General features: G+C 56.4%; 1 protein-coding gene across 1 annotated transcript; it reads right to left on the reverse strand.

Annotated features, from left to right (window-relative positions):
• Positions 1 to 415: 415 nt before the first annotated feature.
• Positions 416 to 17,915, reverse strand: RAB35 (RAB35, member RAS oncogene family). Its single transcript, XM_081252290.1, has 6 exons — positions 17,702 to 17,915; positions 12,256 to 12,306; positions 8,876 to 8,999; positions 4,252 to 4,376; positions 4,039 to 4,163; positions 416 to 2,726 (listed from the first exon to the last, which is right to left on the reverse strand). The coding sequence occupies exons 1-6, from the start codon at positions 17,751 to 17,753 to the stop codon at positions 2,598 to 2,600; spliced, it is 606 nt and encodes a 201-aa protein (XP_081108416.1). The 5' UTR covers positions 17,754 to 17,915; the 3' UTR covers positions 416 to 2,597.
• Between the last annotated feature and the right edge of the window lie 1,341 nt (positions 17,916 to 19,256).

The following is a 19,256-nucleotide window of genomic DNA, read 5'->3' on the forward strand; positions in this document are numbered from 1 at the left end:
TACACCCACCCTGGCCCTGGGCTCCCTGCCAGCGCCACAGCTGCCCAGCTACAGGCAGGCCCTGCCAGCACCGCTTACCAAGCCGTGAGCAGATCCAACAGCTTGGCAGAAACTCTGAGGCAGAAAGAAATCACTGTAGGCAAAGCTTCCGCTGCATCCTTCTGGGCACACGGAGAATAAACATGGCATTTCCCCTGGCATCTTACCACATGTGCTCCCAGCCAGAGGGGAAGCTCAACCCGGACCCACCTTTCGTGGAGAAAACAAACTTGGCTTCTGAAAGCATCCCTGAGCCTTGATGGGCACCTGTGCAGGACTCAGACCAGAACAAACAAGAGCTGGACACAATGGGTGGGGAGCAGCCAGGCCCACCCAGAGCACAGCTGGAGGAGAGGAAACAGACCCTGGAAGAAAATCTGGCAGCTTGAACCTTTATTTTTAGTATTTTTTTAAAAAGCATCATTAGAAACTTTCAATACAGAAATAATCCTAGCAAACCATTTAAAAGTTTTGTTGTTCAACAGGAATTTCACATCAGGTCCACCAGGACGCCGGTCCAGCCCTGAATTCCCCCTCCCCCACCCCCTATTCATGTATGTGACACTCAGCGGGACAGGCACGCTGTCATCACCAAATCACCCCACCACCTGGGTCTGGATGTCCAGTTGCCAGAAGCCACGGTGGCTTCTAGCCTGGGCTGGAAACTTCCAGGACCCCCTCCTCTTGCCGCTTGAATTTGCAAGCACTGCTACACCAGTGTCACCTCAGAGCCAAGCTGTGGCCCACCCAGGAGGCCTGAGCTCTCCACACCCTCCCTGGGACCTGTGGTCGCCAGGATGGTCCGGAGGATGGAGACCACGCTGTGGCTCCCAGCACCCCAACCAGACAGGGCTACCTGCTGTCACCCCACAGCACCGCCTTCCCAGGTCCAGCGCTCCCACCGAATCCTGTGGCTCCAAAGTGAAGGCCTGTCACACAGAACTATGGGCTTTTTGGCAGTTTGGGGAAGTGGAGAGACAGGTCAGAAGAAAGCCCCCGTTTTTACTGATTGAAAACCCATCAACAGTGACATGGAAAATGTGCAGTGAGATCTGTGATGTGATTGTCCAGTCAGGGCTTGGCCTGGAAATCACCATCTAGTAAAACACATCATGGTGTTGGAACAAATTATTCCCAGGTTACGTGATCCTTTTAGGGGAAAGGTGAATGAAGCGTCTCAAGGGAGTGGGGGTGGGGGTGGGGGTGGCAGTCATCAAGTACAGACGACCCTGGTTTCTCCTCCAGGGCACCACAGTGGGTCAGAGCCGGCTCCCAGCCCCAGCGGCCATTCCTTCCCATTCACTAAGAAATCCTCATGCTACCTTTGTACTAAAACAGTCCTGTCAGTGATCCAAGGCTGCCTGCGTGCAGCCCAGAGACATCGTCCCCACAGCCCAGCGGCCCCTGGCACCCACTCCTCACACTCAGAGGTGCCTGGGGCTGCATCGGAGACCCAGGACTCAGCAGGAGGCCCTGGGCCGACAGAGACCGGGGTGGGAGGCCCCTCCTTTCCCACCAACAAACCACCGGGAAGGCAGAGCCGCTCGGCCAAGAGCCCGGCTCCACGACGACAGGAAGCCATTCACTTTTTCTAAAAACACTGGACCCAAAGTGGGGCGGCCACAACTTTCGCTGCTGTGCCAACCAAACCTCAGTAAGAGAAAAAGAGTATGAGGAACTGAATTCATTTGATTTGGCTTCATTTTTCTTTGTTAAAATGATGCTCCTTAGTCCCCTTGCAAGCCCATCCCTGCACAAACACACCCCTACCCTTCTGTTGGAACCAGAACAGGTTGGTATATAAATTAGAAGCCACGGCTCCCCTGGGTTTGTAGCTCAGAGGCATCTGGAAGGCAGGACAAGAAATCCGTTGGCCAAAGGGCAGGAGTGACTCCTTCCGTGGAAACGAAGGGCCAGGCCTCTGATGGGAACCCCAGGCCCACTGCAAGGCCAGGTTTCCCCAGCTGCCAGAATGGTTACAGGACGGGATGGGGAGGGGAGGGAGCTGGGCCAGCAGAGGCCCTGGACAGGGGTGAGCCCCTACCTGCCAGGGACAGACACCGACAGCCTGCAAGAGAGAACGAGTCACGTGGAGCCCACTTCACCAGCCCAGGTTGGCAAAAGGTATGTCTAGAATGTAATCCTGTCCCCTCAGGAAGCTGCTGGCAGTAAGTTGGGGTCGGGTGGGGAGGGGGTGTCGCAGCAGGCTGGCATCAGGGAGGCAAGAGCCAGAGCAGGACAAGGGTGATGCGCTGGTTAAAGCAATATACATTATGTACAAACTCCGGTTAATCAGTCCGCTCGGCTGGCAGCGTCCTCGCCGGGCCCAGGCGCCTTGGCCGGGGGGCAGGGGCGCCAGAAGGGAAGGGCAGGCTGTCCAACACCTTCTTGGCACTCGAGGGGGGAGGGGAGGAAGTGCCGATGGCGCCTCCCGGTACAAAAACGTGGAGAGAATTCTTTAAATAACGGCACGAAACAGTGTCCCCCGAGGAGAGGAGCCCCCTGGCCTGGGGCAGGGGGAGTGGCCGCAGTGCAGTCTCTGCAGTGGGCTGGGGGCATTAGCAGCAGCGTTTCTTTCGTTTACTGTTCTTCGTGAGCTTCACCACATCGTTCTGTTGTTGCTGCTGCTGTTTCGCTAAGTTGTCTTTCTTTGCTCGGAGGACCAGCTCTGTGATGCAGTTGAACATCTGTGAGGGTGAAGGAGACAGGGCGGCCTCAGACCCACGTGGAGGCCCCAGACCCACATGGAGGCCCCATCACAGCGTGGCCACCTCCCTGCCTTCCCGGGCCCAGCTTTCTCGTTCTACTGGTGAGTTTTTTTGTATGTGTATCTTCAAACCCTATCTAGAAGGAGGTGGTGAATTATAAAGGTCAAGGAGGAACAACCTCAAAGACCTTTGAGCTACGTCTCAGGGAAGGGGTTTTCCAGTCTTTCTCTTAAAGGAGAAAGAACTCCTTTCCTTCATTTGGACTCTGGACAACACAGATAAAGGTGCCCCTGCGATGGACCAGAAGCACCCAGAGCCTGCCCACTCCACGCTACCTCCCTGCACACCCTGCCTAGAACCTTCCCCGGATCACCCCACAGCCCTCCTCCGCTCCCGGGAAAGGTAGCAAGTACGTGACGTAATTCGCTTCACTCATTCCCGCAACCCGGGAGGCAGAGGCTCTCACCCCGCCTCAGTCTACACGAGGAACAGTGGAGCGTGGAGAGGACTCAGGGCCCCGCCACAGGCCCCTATGTGGAAAAGCCCACACTGTGACCCTAGCCTGACGCAGGCGCCCGGGGTCCCTGCCATCAGGCAGCCCGAGCCCAGGATGCAGTGGGCTCTGGCGCCCCTGGGCTCCACACCCCACGGGCAGGACCCTCCCGAAGCCACGAGGGCAGCCAGCCTGGGCTTGTGGCAAAAGGTCCTGCTTTTCTCCAAAGACTCACAAGCGCTTTCCAGCAGCTGCAGCATTAAGTGACAGGAGGCTGCCCTGGTCCAGAGGCCCAGCCAGTCTGAGGGGATGTGCCTCCGCAGGAGCCTCGGGGGGCCCGCCCGGACACCCACCCAAGCAAGCTCTGGAGGCCACAGGAAAGCTAGCTGGTCTCTGCAGGAGGCCAAGGCCCCAAGGAAAGCCAGAGAGCAGGAAGAGGTGACGGTGGGGAGGGCAGGGGAGGGACGGGGAGGCAGAGGACCGAGTGGACACCGTGCACGGCTGTGGTGTGGAGCACGTCATAGTTTGACTCAGCTTCTCACGAGCTGGAACCTGTTTCCCATTTGAAACATGGGACTGATTTACCTCAGAGGACCGTTGAGACATGAGGTGGCGCACCTGTAGAGAGCCTAGCACAAGGCCTGGCACACACAGGAGGCACTCAATCAACGGCCTTTACTGTGACGTTTTCTGTCGGCCACCTGGATGCCCCGGGCAGGCCAGGGTGGGGCAAGGAGGCCGCGGTGGTGGAGCAGCGTTGGGCCGCGCTCGCCCCCCGCCCTCCGGCGCAGGCCTCACCTCTTCCACGTTGACGTTCTCCTTGGCGCTGGTCTCAAACAACTGGATCCCCATCTGCCCGGCGAATTTGTAGGCGTCTTCTGTCTCCACCACCTTCCGCTCAGGGTCGTCATTCTTATTCCCCACTTCAAGGCAAAGCAGGGTCAGCCCAGCCCCGTGGGAATGCCCTGCCACCCTCCATCCCACTGTCTACCCTGCTGGGTCCAGCCTCACCTAGTATTCGGCACACGTCATCACAGTTCTGGTTGATTTCGTGAAGCCACCGCTTGACGTTGACAAAGGATTCGGCGCTGGTGACGTCATAGACCACGATGACCCCATGGGTCCCCCGATAATATCTGTAGGACCAGGGTCTGCGTCAGAGCTTCAGCCTAAACAAGAGTAGCCCCTTCGCAGGACCCGCCTGCCCGCATCCAGACAGCGGCTGGGAAACGGCAAGGGGCGAGTGCTTTCCCCCAACACGCCCGGTGTCTCCTCTCCCTCCGGCCTCGGCTGGACATCCAGAGCCCAGCCAGAGGTAGGATGCCGGCAGCACTGCTGCTCATGCTGCTCCCCAGGCACGGTAAGTAGGGAGCGCTCGGCCCTGCGGTGGCCAGCCAAATTGTTCAGAGGCTGCCAACAGCTTGAAACTTCTTTGAAGTTGTTTTATTTTTAAAATTCAGGCAATGTTTGCATTTGACATCATATTAACCACTGTCCTCTTTTTAACATTCAAAACTTTTTTCTGTTCTCAAATCTGTCATAGTAAAATGCCATTCCAAGAACACGCACCACTTGTGAAGCCTGCCAAGGTCTGTTCTCACTCCCCTGGGGGCAGGTGGGCACCTCCCCTCCTGCCACTCCAGGCTCATCCAGGCCGGGGGGCAGGTAGGGCCTGGAAATGACCTGGGCATCAGGACGCATCCAAAAGCACAGACCCCGGCGCCTAAGGTCAGCTGGAAGGTCTGCAAGGCAGGAGGATGTGAACATTCCTCTCCAGACGCCACACCCCCCTTCACTCACGTGGCTCAGGAGGACAGATGGAGGACATCGGCCCTGGAAGGAAGAGGAGGACAGAGCCTCGCACTTCTCCAGAGCCTTCACTGACCCAGCGGCCAGGGGACAGCCCCTGCCCTGACACGTCACATCACCCAGCGCTGCAGAGATCCTCACTCACTAGGGGCTTCTGAGAACAACGAGGGTAAGAACCACTGCCTGCAACAGGCCGTGCTCACGGGTAGACGGGGACTCCCCCCCGACCCAGCCCATAGCGCCTCTGCCCCCCCAGGGCTCATCAGGGCCCCAAGCCCGTAGGAAAGCAGCCCCTCCCAGGTGGCGGTTCTGAGGCACCACAGGCTGCACGAGGACGGGGCCGGCCAGGCTGGCAGGTGCAGCTGTGCTCTCACCTGCCTGCCCGTCAGCACTCTGGCCGAGTCCTCACAGTCGAGGCCCGATCACAGGACACAGGTCAAACGAGCTCCATCTACGAAAGGCTGTGGGGCCCTGGGAAGGTTACTGTGTGCACCTTATGGCACCTCGGTTTCCTCAACTATAAAATGGGGGTACTAGGTCTTAACTCTTGGGGTGGTTGTGAGGACTAAGGAGATAATACGTATTTCCACAAGGGCCAGCTCTTTATTATCACTATTACTATTCCTTCAGTGACAATCTGGGCCCCCAACACAGATGGAAGAAAACCAAGGGACAGCATGGCAGGCAGCAGTGACACAGCAGCTTCCCCAGGCCGGCCACCAAGGCAGTGAGAAAAGCCCAGCCCCTCTCGCGACCGCGGCTCTCCACCCTCAGACACCCGCTGACGTCCCCCAGGAGCTTCATCTGCCCGCAGCTCTGCCTTCCTGGGGACACAGCGCCCTGCCCTGGGGAGCCCGAACAATCAAGCCATCCAGGCCCTGCCCCTCCCTGCCCCCTAGAGCACCAGGTCATCACCTGTGTCCACCTGGTGGACACCCACCTGGGCAGGTGCAGGAGAGCATGCCGGGAACCGGTGAGGACATATGATTGTCCCCCACCAGCAAAGGACATGCGAGCAGTGGACTGTTTTTCCAGACCCTCCTTTGCTGAAGACAGTTGAAGATGCCAAGAAATACCTACAGCCGCGGCCCCAGCACAAGCCCCCACTGCTCCCCAGGGCCCTCCGCCTTCTCTGGGACCCAGGCAAGGGGGTGTCACCCGAGAGAACCAGTCCGGAGCTCAGAGCTCGGGCGAGGAGGGCACCGTGTGCTGGGCTTCCACCTCCTCCTGCATCAGTCATCACGTCCACATGCCACAACTTGGCTCTATGCCAGCACAGCGCCGGTGCTTCACACCCACGACCTTACTGATCTTTGCCACACCTGGTACAAGACAAGGAGGGTCGTCACGTCACCAGTGAGGACGTAAGGCTGAGTGGAGTGAACTGCTGCAAGTCACAGCCTGGGCCTGAGCCCAGGGCCAGGTACGCAAGGGGCTTCCCTGCCTCCGCCTCGCCCTCTGCCCTCAGCACCCCACCCCAGCCCGTGCCCCCAGCCGCAGCTCAGGGTCAGTGAACCCCAGCCACCAGGAGGCAAGAAACAGTGAGGGGGACAACAGGGCGTTCTCAGCAGGCTAACAGGATGCAATTTTAGTTTCTCTTTTAATGCCCTGAGTCAGAAAAGGCCACGTTATTGCCCCCAGATTGCCCCAATCCTTGGAAGAGAACAAACTCCTGAAACAAACTCCAGACTCCTTCCCTCAGCCCCCAGGCAGGCCGACAGCGTGCGGCACTCCCCCTTCCCGTGCAAACCCAGATTGCCTGCAGGCAGCAGAGTTCTCCCCCAGAGGATGAGGGAGGCAGTTCACCCTCTTCCCGATGCCCTGGAAGGAGGATGGCCGGCCGGGCAGGGCCGTGCTTCTCTGCTGAAAGGGCTCAGGCTCCCCCGCCACACTGCCCTGCCTGGAGCATTTCTTGTGGCCACAGGCCCAGTATCCTCAGCTGCCCTGAATTCCCTGACTGGTTTTAACCCACAGGAGGCACCAGAGCATCTGCCGTATGTCTCAGCCCCAGTCCCTTGGTGGTGGAGGGCCAGCAGAGAGCAGGGCTGTGGACCAGTTAAAGGCAAGAGCTTTGGCATCAGCCAGACCTCAGTTCAACTCCTAACCAAGCAAGCTAGGTTACTGCACCCTCTCTGGGCCTCAGTTTTCTTGTCTGTAAATTGGAGATAATCACAGGACTTTTTATCAGGATTAAATGAAATGAAGCAGGTAAGGTCCTTGGCGACAGTCCCGGCCCAGAGTAAGGATCTCTGGGGTCAGTGCCCGTTCCTCCCGGCCCCGACAAGAGGTCTTGGTCTTATTCAGGCCTCGATGCTTGGGCTTCCCAAAGCTCATGATATCTGTCCTACCCCAAGGACCCCCTGACCCCAGCTGCCCTCCTTAGCTGAGGCCTCACTGGCAGCTGCCGAGACACAAGGGGGCTCAGGCGGCTCATCGGGAAGTAGCTGCAGAGACCTGCCTTGGGCAGCCCCCAGGACTGGGGACCCCCGGGGTCTCGGGGAGTCACAGATCCCGGCACATGTGCTCACCACAGGGCTGGCCCGGTGACAGAAGCCCCCCGCCCCGCTCCAGGCCTGCTCAGGCTCTGGCCCCTTGAAGCCCCTTGACCAGGGCCACCCACCAACCCAGCCGGCACCCCTGGACACCCCGACACTCCCAGCCACCACCGTGGGGGCTCTTGGGCCCTCACACTTCCCACCCCTCAGATCCTGAGCCGCCTCTGGATGGGTGGCCAGCTGGGGGTCTGCCCCATTTTCACCCTGCCGAGAGGAGACGACACTTCTTCGTGCCTTCCCAAGAGCCCCACTCACACAGGCTCTGCTGGGGGAGGCAAAGGAGAGGCCGATGGAAGAAGCGACCCCTCCAGGCCAGGCGCTGGCTCCTGCTCTGCACACACCCCAGTGTGGAGCCCAGGCGCTGCCCATCACAGGGAGCAGGACCCCCTCGGAAGCTCCCTCGTTTGTAAAACAGGGATGATGAGAGTACCAGCTGCAGGGAGCTCAGTGGAATCATCCATGTTCACACGTGGAGGTCCTCAAGCATACGGGACTCGGCATTAAAGCAAATCCCAAAGACAAGCCCTCTGGGAAACTAAAGCATAGAGAGTTTAGGCAACTTGCCCAAGGTCACACAGCAGAGCAAAAATGTAAATTCCCAAGTGTCTGCCTTCATAGCCCTGCTCTTTCCTGGAACCTGTTCCATTAACCAACAGCCACTCCACAGGACCCCTGCTGTCTGAAGCTCCAGCTAGGTTTTCCTCCTGTTTACAGCTAAGAATCACAAAGGTACTGCAGCAGCAAAGGAGGACAACCCTCAGCGTGAGCTGGGTTCCCAGTCGACAGCTTTGGGGAGGCAGAGGAGGGGCCATCCAACGGCCTCCTACCTACCAGTGCTTCCAGGCCTCCCAGCAGAGGGAAGCCCCCTCCCGGAAGTCAGGGTGGTGACGGGAGCCTACACGGCTGACCCCATGGCCCCGGCTGTCACAGCTGACACCTAACAAGAGCACTGTCATTGCCTAAGTGTTTCACCACCTGGCGAAGCCAACATCACCACTGCTACCCCATTTTAAAGACAAAGGAACCAAAGGCCAGAGGGTCAGCAGACTGGCGCGCGCTGTCCCACCACGCCCCCTCCTCTTCTTGCAGCCTCAGGAAGAGGAAGGGCCCCACTCGACGCCACCCACTGCAGCCAGCAAGGAGCTCACCTCCCAACAGTCGCGGGGGCCCGCCCAGTGGCATTTCTATCGTGACCCGGCACTAGTGGCTCAACTGTGTCTTGAGTGTCGGTGGCAAGGGGTCTGAGTGGGAGCGGGGCTGGCCTGACTCACGTGGAGGTGATGGTGCGGAAGCGCTCCTGCCCGGCCGTGTCCCAGATCTGCAGCTTCACTTTCTCCCCGTTGATCTCCACAGTCCGAATCTTAAAATCCACTCCGATCGTGGTGATGTAACTGCCTGCACACACACAGATGTTAGCAGGGCCCACAGGCCGCCCCGGTCAGACCACGCCCTAAATGGCACAGGTGACCCTGGGCTCCACCGTCCCGTCCCGCTCACTCCAAGTGCCTGGTGGACACCGCCCTGAACAAAAAAGACAAAGTCCGAGCCCCAAGGTGAGGGCAACAGACAGGATACAATGAAACAAAGTGATAAAGAAGACAACTTCAAGAGCAATGAGTGCCACAGAGGAAATAAAACGGGACGTGACTTGGGGGAGGGGACACGCCCCTCTACTAGAGTGGCCGGGGCATGGACACGTTCACTGTGGCCTGGGAACGGTGGGAGCCTATGATGCATTCCGGGCTTCTCTCTTCTAGTCCAAACATTTTAAATGACCCACAAAATTAACTTCCTAAAACATAAACAAGTTATATGCACACTACTATATGTAAAATATATATATCTATATACAAATAAAACAGATCACGAATAAGGACCTATTATATATATAAAACAGGAAACTACTCGATACTCTGTAATATTCTGTATGGGAAAAGAATCCAGAAAAGAGTGGATATATGTATTTGTATAACTGATTCACTTCGCTGTACAGCAGAAAGTAACACAACAGTGTAAATCAGCTATACTCCAATAAAAACTAAAACAATAAAACTAAGTCCCCACCTGCAATTTGAAAAACACTGCTCCAGGCAGAGGAGAGGGCAGCAAACGTAGCAGTGGTGGGGGGAGGGGGGGAGTGGCCTGAGGTCAGGCACACGTTGTGGGGGGCGGTGAGCAAGGCCAGGTCTTGGCCTTGGTGCCATTTTCAAGAGCTTGGACTTTCTCCTCAGTGTGTGACAGGGAGGCACTGAAGGGTTTCATCCAAGCATGAGCTGCATTGTAAATAGCTCTCTTGGGGCATCTGTGTGAAAGATGGAGTTAAAGAGAATTTTTGGCAACAGGATAGTCCTGTCCAGGCTTACAAAGGCCCGAATGCTACAAGAGGCCATGTTCTCACTCCATTTGGAGCTGACAGTGTGACCCGGTGCCGCAGCCGTGACACACACACAACTGACTCTATCAAGTGTGTAGAGTGGACAGGAAAGGTCAAAGTTCAAAGTGGGGTGGAGATCAAGGAAGGCTCTTGGGCGCAAGTCACATTTAGACCTGGCTTGAGAGAATAGGTATGATTTCAAAGGCTGAGATTAGCTGGGGGAAAGACATCCCACCCAGAAGAAAAGAACTGAGGCAGCACAGAGGACAAGGCGGCATCTGGCTCTCTGCAGGGACTGGATTACACCAAGGAGAGCAGCCCAGCACCTAGTGCTGTGGGCACTTGATACACAGCTGATGGCTGAATAAGTGAGCGAGCTAGTGAAAACACAAAAAAGCATGGACAGCATGAGGCAGGAAGCTGGAAAGGTGAACTGAAGATAGATAGATTATGAAGGCCAGTGGTTTTCAACAGAGGATTGTTGAGTCACCCCCCCAGAAGACACTTGGCAATGTCTGGAGACATTTTCGGTTGTCACAACTGGGAGGGGGAAGGGTGCTGGCATCTAGTGGGTGGAGCCCAGGGATGCACTCAGCATCCTTCAATGCACAGGACAGTCCCCACAGCAAAGAACTACAAGGCCCAGAGCTTCAGTGGTGCTACAGTGGAGAAACCTTGCTGTGAACTCTGCTCACTTAAGAGAGGACCGCTGAGGTTTTTAAACAAACAGAGGAAACCCTGCCAGAGACATGCATTAGCAAGAGGAACTCAGCAGTCTGGTACGGGATGGGCAGGAGCTGCTGTAATGCTTCAGGCTACAACCAACAGCAGCCTGAACTGGTAGTAGAAATGGAAAGGAGAGACGTTGCAAAAGAGAACCCTCCAGGAGTTGAGAGCTGACAGGAGGGGGAATCGGAGGGGCATAAGGAGGAAGAGGAATGTTTTCCAGCACAGTGAGAAGTGCCCACTAGTCACCATTCTCGAACAGGAGACAACAGCAACGACAAACCCCTGGTGTTTACTGAGAGATTACATAGTCCTGGGGAATCCTTGCAGTAACCCTACGTGGGAGGGATGGGGATCGGTCCCACTTTTAAAGATGAGCTGAGACTCGGTCACACTCATGGTCACATAGAGAAGACAACTCTTTCCAATGTCACGCCACCAGGGGTGTGCAGGGCCACTGTCAGGAGAAACCCACGTCTCCCTTCCTCAAGAGAGAGGCGTCCACCACGTAATCACTTCCTAAGTGAAGCTCGCCCCTCAACTGCATCACGGGAATTCCCAGAGGTAGTCACGCATCAGTCCTCGATCAGAGAGGCCAAGACAGCCCCGAAGCCTCTGCACTGAACCTGATGTGCTCGACCAGTGAAAATGTGCCCCACTTCACCAGTGATCAGGGAAACACAAGATTGAACGAGCAGCACTCTTTGCCTATCAGCGGAGCAAAAATGAACACCACTAAGACCTAGTACCGATCAGCATTGACAAGGGGCTCTTTAGACCCCTTCAACTTAGTACAGCTTCTGTGAAAGGCGAACTGGCAGTACCTGTGAAAAATTTAAAAGCACATACCCCCTGACCTAGTAACTCCACTTCTATTCAAGAATAAACACACAGTGTGTCCCAAGAAATACAGCACCACTTAAAATAGAGGCAACCAGAAAGCATGCATGCATCAAGAACACTGTTTATGAACGACGTGCATCCCTGAACAGCCCAGGAAGCTGCACAGCCATTCAAAAGTACCACAAGTCTGCATGTAGACGTGCAAGGATGATCCTTGATATGCCGAGGGGAAGGCAAGTGGCCGGCCCACAGCGTGTGGAGTCGAGTGAGAGACACATCACACTGAGCAGAGGCTACCAGGGCACCCAAGGTGGGGGTGGGGCAGGGGGTGGGGAGCAGCGCTCCGTTTTCACTGTATTGAGCCTTCCTGTTTGACACTTTATACAGGCATGTCCTAACTTGTCATTTTTTCTTTCTTTTTTAAATGTTAGGACACAAAAAAGACCCTGAGTAGAAAAAGGATGGGCCTGCAGAAGGATTTTTTTGAACAAGATAGATGAAGACCGACCACAGAGACTTCTAACCTACGCCCCCTCCTCCTCTTTCCCTGTCTGGCGATCAGAATGAGGACTTTTCTGACATTAGGCAGAGGCCAGGGTGTTCTGGCGCCAGGAGAAGGGATGTTAGAACCAAAACACCCGGCAGCATCCCAGGGACACACTCACCTGAGAAGGCGTTGTCTGCAAAACATCCCAGGGACACACTCACCTGAGAAAGTGTTGTCTGCAAAACGTAACAGTAAACTGCTCTTGCCGACACCTGCAGGGGAGGAAAGCAGGAGATGAGAGGAGGCCCGGGTCCCCACTCCAACCCCTACCCCTCTTCAGGGAGATGGTCCCGAGTCCTAACTCTTCAGAGGCAGAGCAGCCCCCACTCCCTCCCCAACCCGCCTGCACCAGAACACCTCTCCCCCTGGATCTCTGACCTCTTCCTCCATCTCAGTGTAAGACACGAGCTGGGCCCGTGTGAGGGCCAGGCCCAGCAACCCCAAGGAAGAGGCCCAACGACGGACACGAAGCAGGGGAAGGCCGACCAAGGGATACTGGTCCCAAGGTGTGTCTAGGACGTAGTCCCTGGAAAATGCACATCACATGTGGAGCTTCGGTTTGGTGAGAGACAAGGGGCTGCATGGCTGCAAAGCACCCTGGAGATCCTCAGGGCTATTCTGCACACGAAGAAAGTGAGGCGCAGACAACTTGAACCGACTGTCGGCCACCTTCACCCCGGCTGATGCCACGGGTGGCTACATGGGCGGCGAGGGGGGCGTCCACCTGACACCCCCCAGCCCGACAGCTCAGGGTGCTCAGACCATTTCACTTCCCACAGTCTCTCCTGTTCCAAGAACAGGCAGAACCGTCGTAAGGGTGGCTTCCCTTTACTTCAACACATGGCAGCTTTAGCCTCCAGGTGCACCTGTCCTGTGCCCTGTGTCCTCCTGTCCCCGCCCCTGCCCCCACCCCCCAAGCCAGCTGGGTCAACTGAGCACAGAAGGAAAGCACTAGCACACACAGTGCACTGCGTGTGGCCGGCACTTGGATGTTCCTGCAAGTCCAGCTGCATCTCTTAAGATGAGGTATCAGAGGCTCCAAGAAGCTACACGGCTGGTCTAGGGGCCTCGGCAGGAGCGTGGAGGAGCTGGATCTGAATCCAGGGCTGTCCACCCTGGAGCTCCATGGCTCTTGCCAATACATGCTGCTTGGGAGGTCTTCTTGCATCTGCTTTGGGAAGTGGAACAAAAAAACCCAAAGTGGCTCCTGTGTCCCATGCCTGTCAGAGTCTTAGCAGCAGTGCTATCAAAGCTAGACAAGAGGAGACCTTAACCCAGGGTCTCAGACCCCACGCCTACGCCCCCAGCTAAGAGCGAACTTTGAGTGCGTGTGCCTGGCTGTGGGGAGGAACCCGTGCGCTCACCAGATACTCAGAGGGCGCTGCCGCTGCCCCATTCCCAGCGGACCCAGGCGTCCTCTCTGACGATCTCCTCTGGGGACCTCTCCAAGTGGGTGAGTCGCCCAGCGATGCCCAGAAGAACTTGTCTCATGGAGTGAACCAGGGTCTGACCATCCTGAAGACAGGCTGGGCGCAGCTCTGAGCAGACAGGTGCCGCAGCCCCGGTCCCCGCCGCTCAGCCGCAGCCTGCCGCGCTGGGGCCACTTCCTCTGCGAGGCTTCCTGCCCAGCCTGAGGAGAGCCCCAGTCCTGGGCTAGTCCCTCACGGCGCTCTGCCCAGCGCCCACACCCCATCGGCCCCGCCGGCTCCTTGCTTCCTCCTGGAGACTCCTGGCCCGCTTACTCAGCAAAAACCTTGTGTCTGGGCCACTGGGCCGTGAGTTCCTCTAGGAAGGAGGTCTCGCTTCACTTGCCCTGCACGTTCACGGGGCTGGAAGCTGGGCCCAGCGCTCAGTAGGGGCCAACAAAACACTGTTTAGTGAATTTATGACTAAGCCAATGCCAGTCACAGACAGCCATGCTACCCAACGCTACGGCTGCAGCAGTAAAAGGAGCCCAAGCAGTGGTGGTCAAACTTTCGGGGGGCGGCAGAATCCTTTTTTTAAGTTACATGGTATCTGACTCGCATACGTCTAAGGGCGGGGGGTGCTCTCTGCGTGAAGCAGGGAAGCAGCAGTGTCCCCCCAGCCTGGCCTCTCCAGGGGCCCTTCATTCACCCCAAGCTCGTTGGCAGAGCCGCTCAAAACCACCTCAGTCACCACGTCAACGGCTTCTTCAGGCCAGCAGCCACCTCTGGCCTTGCCCTTCCCCCCGAAAGGAAGGGAAACCCACCCAGAGAAACAGCGTTTCCTAAATATCCCTGAAGAAGCCACCTTGGGAACACACACTGCTACCATCCACCCTGCAGCACCCGCCCAGGGGAGGAAGTGACGGGTACCAATCTGCCTTCACCACAGCCAAAGTCAGCAGCTTTCCAGGGGCCATGTCCAGCACGCACCCCGACAGGCCAGCCCCATCATCCTCGACCCTGCAGAGAGCACAGGCCCTGGCCCTTGATGCCTCTTGGTAGCGGGGAGACAGATTCTCTCTGCAAAAGCCTTACCCACCACTCTCAGTCACCACTGCTCTCCCTGCATCAAACTCCTTCTTGCCCCTGCCTTCTGCCTCTTGCCCTACACAGACGCTCTGGTCCTCAAAATGCCTCCACAGAAGCCCCCACCCTTGGCCGTGCTCCTCCCTTGGGCTCTAGTTCCCTCATCCCCCTTTGCTTCGGTTCTAGACTGTTGGAGACCCTTAGACCTTTGAGTAAAGTGTTCTCAGGTTTAATCCTGGCTCAGGAACTAATTCCCTGTATAGGCTCAGACAGGTCACCCCCACTCCGAGCCTCAGTTCACTCATCTGTGAGGCCGAAAGCTTCAACTAGACCTTCAACTAGACCTTCAACAGCCACTGCGGCCTCCAGGTTCTAAGGATGAGTCTGGCTGGCCCCATGGATCAGACGTAATGCTGTTACAAATCAGAGCCAATGTCAGAAGAGCATAAGAGAAAGTATACAACCTTAGGCACAAACAAGAGCTGCAAAAGCTGAGGGGTTGTATTCCAGAAGGGTGTACAATGTGGCAGAGTGGGAAGAAGAGCTCCAGGTTTATACAGAAAGAAACTAACACTCATTGAGGGCCTACTGTTTGCCAGGCCCCACACCAGCTGCTCACAAAGCATCATGTGCATTAACTCCTGGCTTTGCCTCTGAAGAGCTGTGTGACTTGGGGCAAGATAGTCAGCTACTCTGAGCCTTAGTTTCCTTATTTGACAAACCACACAGGCAACGTGTAAGGATCAAATGAGAGAGTATCTATGAAATCGTTTGAAAAACCTTAAGGAAGCATCACATAAGGAGCCAGGTTCAGGGGAGGGCGTGATGTTAGTCTCCTTGCTCAGTTGCCAAAGCTTAGTTTGAACTTCCATGGCTACCATCTCCCAGCCTCATAAGCATTGGGCTTTGAGTATCAGCTCACTGTCAGGAGAAATTAAACTGTAAAACATCCGTCTCCTCTACACAACGTAGTCCTACACGCTCGGACTGAACAAGGAACCAGGTCACATGAATCTTGACCCAGTGAGTCTTCTCCCACACCTAACTTCTGAGTGAAAAATCAATACACCATGCAAAATGTACAGTGAGAAAGGGGCCAAGACCATCTCCTGGGTTTCACCAGGGAGAAAAGCCAATAGGGTGCATCTTCTGGCTAAGCTTATGCTTTTCATTTTTGTATATCAACACACAGGCCCCAGATGTCTTGCAGAGAGACAGGGACCCTGACCATGGGAGCCTGACTTTAACTCCAAAAGGAGAGAAATCACCCTGGTGCCAGCCCCTCAGAACCAAGGTGAGGGCTGAAATCAAAACCTGAAAGGCATAAGCCTCAGGACCCCATGAAATGCCCGAGGCCATCTCCAAGAGCGAGGCTACACAGCTTGTCTGGTTTTCTTTCATTCAAACCACAATAAATCCATCCTCCACCTTTCTAACTCCTCCCCCAGCCACAGCTACTCTTCATCTCCCTAGTTAGCCCCTAACTTTTCTCCCTTCCACCAGCAGCCTCAGAAGCCTCAGCCACCCTTCACCTGATCCAAACCACCAGCCACGTCCCAATCCAGCTCCACGGTGAGACCACGACCCACCCACCTTCCTGGTCCAGCTATGGCACTGTCACAGCACTCCCACATCAGGGTCTGACAACCCCTTTGATTTGGTCCCCTCTTTCCTTAACAGTCCATGGGTTCCACCACCAACCTGGCCCCTGCCTCCAGTAACATGACACTGCTGCCAACACTCAACTCAGGTCTGGTCTATAAGTCTGGCACGTTCCCAAGCCTCCCTCCCCATCATAAGATCCCAGCACCTCTGCTATGCTCCCATAAACCTCCTGGGGCCTGCCTCTCTGACCCCGTGGTCACCCCATAAACCTGCTTACCTGCCACACTCCAAACACTTCTAAAACCCTCCACCCTGGGACTTCCCTGGTGGTCCAGTGGGTACGACTCCGTGCTCCCAATGCAGGGGGCCGGGGTTCGATCCCTGGTCGGGGAACTAGAGCCCACACACATGTTGCAACTAAGAGTTCGCATGCCGCAACTAAGGAGCCCACCTGCGGCAACTAAGACCTGGCACAGCCTAAATAAATAAATAAATGTTTTTAAAAAATCCTCCACCCTTTCTCAGAAACCAGCCTATCTTTTCTTAAGACACTTGATATTCATTCATTCATTCATTCAGTAAGTATATATTAGGCATCTACTGGGTGTGAGGCACTGCACTAGGCACTGGAGAGGGAGCTAGGAGCTCTACAGGAGTGTATAAATGGTCAAAGCACTTTTGTAATGTTGGCCAACCCACCTCCAACACCCGTCTAGCAGACAGTATGTAACAGCACTCACTATGTGCCCGGCTCTGTTCTGAACACTGTGTGTGCATTATTTCACTGAATACTCAGTCAGCCCAGTGAGGCAGATCCTATTACTATTCCATTTTACAGATGAGGAAATGGAACCATACAGAGGTAATAATGCAGCAGGAATGTACCAGGCCCTGCACAAAGTGCTTTACCCGTCTTACATCATTTAAACCTCACAGGAATCCCATGAGGCAGGTTCTGGGAATATGCCCATTTTACAGAGGAAGAAACCAAGGCTTACAAAGGCTACTGATAACACATCAACAGCTAACATCTATCTGGAGCTCACTTTCTGCCAGGTCGAGTACTAAGCACTTTCCCAGCTGTATCTCATCCAATACTCACACCACCCAGCGAGGCAAGTCCCCACTTCTCAGATGAGGGAACTGAGGCTCAGAAAGGCGAAACAACTCGCCCAAGGTCAGAGTGAGGAAGCTGGTAGTTCTAGGACTCGAACCCAGGTCCCTCCAACTCCAGAGATCGCGCGACTTGACCAAGGTCATACGTGAGGCAGGGACCGGCGCGGCGAGTGGACCGGGCGCCCAGCCCCAAGTCCCGCGCACCCGGCTCCGCAGCCCGGCACCCCAGCCTCACCTCGGCGCGGCCCGGAGCCCCTCCGCGCGCCTCTGGGGCCGCCGGCCGCCCCGCCCGCTCCGCGCGGGCCGGCACCTCCCCGCCCGCCTGTCCTCCCCGAGGCTCCTGCGGGCCGCGCCCGGCAGGGCCCACGCCGCCTCCGGCCGCTGCGGCCCTTACCGCTGTCGCCGATGATGAGCAGCTTGAAGAGGTGGTCGTAGTCCCGGGCCATGGCGGGCGGGGGAGGCGAGCGCTAGCGGGCGGGGTCGGTGCTGGCCTCGCGATCCGCAGCTCCCTCCGGGGTGCTCCGGCAGCGGCGGATCCACTTCCCGAACAAACAGCCGGAACTGACAGAAACACCTCCCTCCGCTCCCCCTCCTCCTCCTCCTCCTCTTCAGCAGCCGCCGCCGCTGCCACCACCTCCCTCCTTCCCGCCCCGCCCCGCCACTGCGCAGGCGCAGCTCCTGGCACCGCCTCTGCGCAGCCGCGGTCGCGGCCAGCCGCGCCCTCTCCGCGCTCACGCACTGCGCATGCGCCCTGGCAGGGTCTCGCGGGCGCTGACCGGTCTTCCCCGCGTCCCGTCTGTGAACGTCGCTGCCGCCAGACCTCCGCAGCCCCCTGCCCGGAAGTCTCGGAGAGCGGAGCTACGGTCGAAACCTAACTGCAAGAAGCCGAGAGTGCCGGAGAAGCCCGGCCGTGGCCCGGGACGGACTCGCTTCTTCATCTTCAAGACTCGCAAGCGCTGCGGAGAGAGAAAGACTGGCAGGCAGTGACCGGCGGGGCGGCTCTTAGGCCGAGCTCCCGGTTTCTCGGGACTGGGGACTCGGACACTTCGCTCCCTTCTGTCTGGACGCTGCCTCCGGGGTGCTGACTCCGGGCCCTCCACCGTGTCCCGGGGCTGTGGACAGGACGCCTAGGCGGCTGGAGGCTGCGGAGTTTTACAGGACAGGAGCCGGGACGTAGCGTGTTAGGAGTGTGGCCTTTGACGTCAGCGCTGGGGCGAAGTCACATCCCAGCCCTGTGACCTCTTGAAGCCTAAGTTACCCCGTTGGTAAAGCGGGTGGGTGGTTCCAGATTCAGCGTCTCTTCCAGCTTGACGCAGAGCTTGGGAGATGAATGACCCGGCGTGTAAGATGCACCCCTGGGATCGACAGCAGCAGCTCCCGCGGCTTCAGTTGCACAGCATCTACAGATAATACTTCTCCAGATCGCGTGGTAGGAAGACCTGGGCCGCATAAGTTAAGCGGTATTCGGTTTATCATTAGCCCTGGTTTCCCCCCCCCCCCGTTTTAGAGTAAGTTCCTACCTGCACTAAAAGTAGGACGCGCCTACCGCCATCATTTGTAGAACTGTAGGGAAAAGATTTGTTACTTATAAGTTCTGTACAGCCCTGTCCCTTTCTAGTCAAGTACCTGTTGGATATTTCTACTTGTTTTCTCAAACTTCTTTTTATCTTGACTTTATACAAAATAGTGCTTGTGGAGTTTTTTTAAATGTACAGAAGCTTACCAAAAAGCACAAGTTACTGTTTTTCCCTCAGACCCACTCCTCACAGGTAACCCCTGTTAATAAGTTTCTTGGATACCTTAAAATGCTTAACAAATATTTCCTGAATGCATAAATGTCCTTCAATGAATTTTCTTTGTGCAATCACATGTGTATGTAAGTTGCCTTTTCTCTTTAACAACATACTTAAACCTTCTGCGGGGTACTGGCACTCCATCATACGGTGGTA

This window comes from Mesoplodon bidens (assembly GCF_964165515.1).
Source record: "Mesoplodon bidens genome assembly, chromosome: 13".
NCBI classification, from domain to species: domain Eukaryota; kingdom Metazoa; phylum Chordata; class Mammalia; order Artiodactyla; family Ziphiidae; genus Mesoplodon; species Mesoplodon bidens.

Coding starts and splice junctions, on each gene's coding strand:
- RAB35 (XM_081252290.1), bottom strand. CDS start 17,753: ATGGCCCGGGACTACGACCACCTCTTCAAGCTGCTCATCATCGGCGAC. Junction 9,000..12,255: donor TGCAGACAACACTTTCTCAG/GTGAGTGTGTCC, acceptor GTGTGTGTGCAG/GCAGTTACATCACCACGATC. Junction 4,164..4,251: donor TGACGTGTGCCGAATACTAG/GTGAGGCTGGAC, acceptor TTTGCCTTGAAG/TGGGGAATAAGAATGACGAC.